The sequence below is a fragment of the Danio aesculapii genome, chromosome 3 (genome assembly GCF_903798145.1).
Source record: "Danio aesculapii chromosome 3, fDanAes4.1, whole genome shotgun sequence".
In the NCBI taxonomy this organism is placed as follows: domain Eukaryota; kingdom Metazoa; phylum Chordata; class Actinopteri; order Cypriniformes; family Danionidae; genus Danio; species Danio aesculapii.
The window spans coordinates 5,130,806-5,131,554 of NC_079437.1; the positions used below are offsets into that span (position 1 = coordinate 5,130,806).

The 749-nt window shown below is 37.8% G+C and overlaps 1 protein-coding gene across 1 annotated transcript in view; it reads left to right on the forward strand.

The window, feature by feature from the left end:
• The window catches only part of LOC130217782 (von Willebrand factor A domain-containing protein 7-like), a 14,327-nt gene continuing 13,578 nt past the window's right edge, over positions 1-749 (forward strand). The window contains exon 1 of the mRNA XM_056449986.1: positions 1-183. Coding sequence (XP_056305961.1) covers positions 22-183 — 162 coding nt within the window. The 5' untranslated portion in view covers positions 1-21. The remainder of the gene's footprint in view (positions 184-749) is intronic.

Consider the following 749-nt stretch of genomic DNA (forward strand, 5'->3'; position numbering starts at 1 on the left):
TTTCCTCACAATCGTCTGAGAATGAGCAGAGCATTCCTCCTGCTGCCGGCTCTCCTAATCGGGGCTCACAGCTTTCACATCTTGAAAAAAGACAAATCTAAAAACCATCAGGAGATCACGTACACGGCCATCCTGAGAGCTACTAAAAACATCTGCATGAAAGCCGATGCAAAGTTTCAAGAGGTATGAACATTTCATTTGTGTTTCACCTGTGAGAGAATGATCATGTTTACTAGTAGGTTAGGGATAGGGAACAGTAGGGATAGTTCACACACACAAAAATTTACATTTACTCGTCATTTACTCACACTGAAGCGTTTCTAAACCTTTGAGTTTCTTTCTTCACTGCAAAAAGGATCTTAAAACAATCCCACACTGCAAAAGCTTGCGTTTCCAGTCATGAATGAAAGTCTATGGGGCCAAATGTGCAGTGTGACTGGCTTTAAGGACTTGGTAACTCAAAAGGAGAATTCCACTTCATTAAACAAGCGTCTTTCTGTCTTAAAATGAGCCCAAACATTTCAGCTTATTATTTATAAGCTTTTTTAACAGGCAAACTTAAAGCAACAGCTAAAATAAAGTTTTAAAATACATGGCTGGTCTTAAATTATGTCTCTGATTGTATTGAAGCTAATTTTGTGGGGGAAATACCCAACTAGGTTTACTAACAATGACAAATAACCTTTAAACAATCACACACTGCAAGAAATACTTTTCTTACTTGGAGTTTTTGTCTTGTTTCTACACTG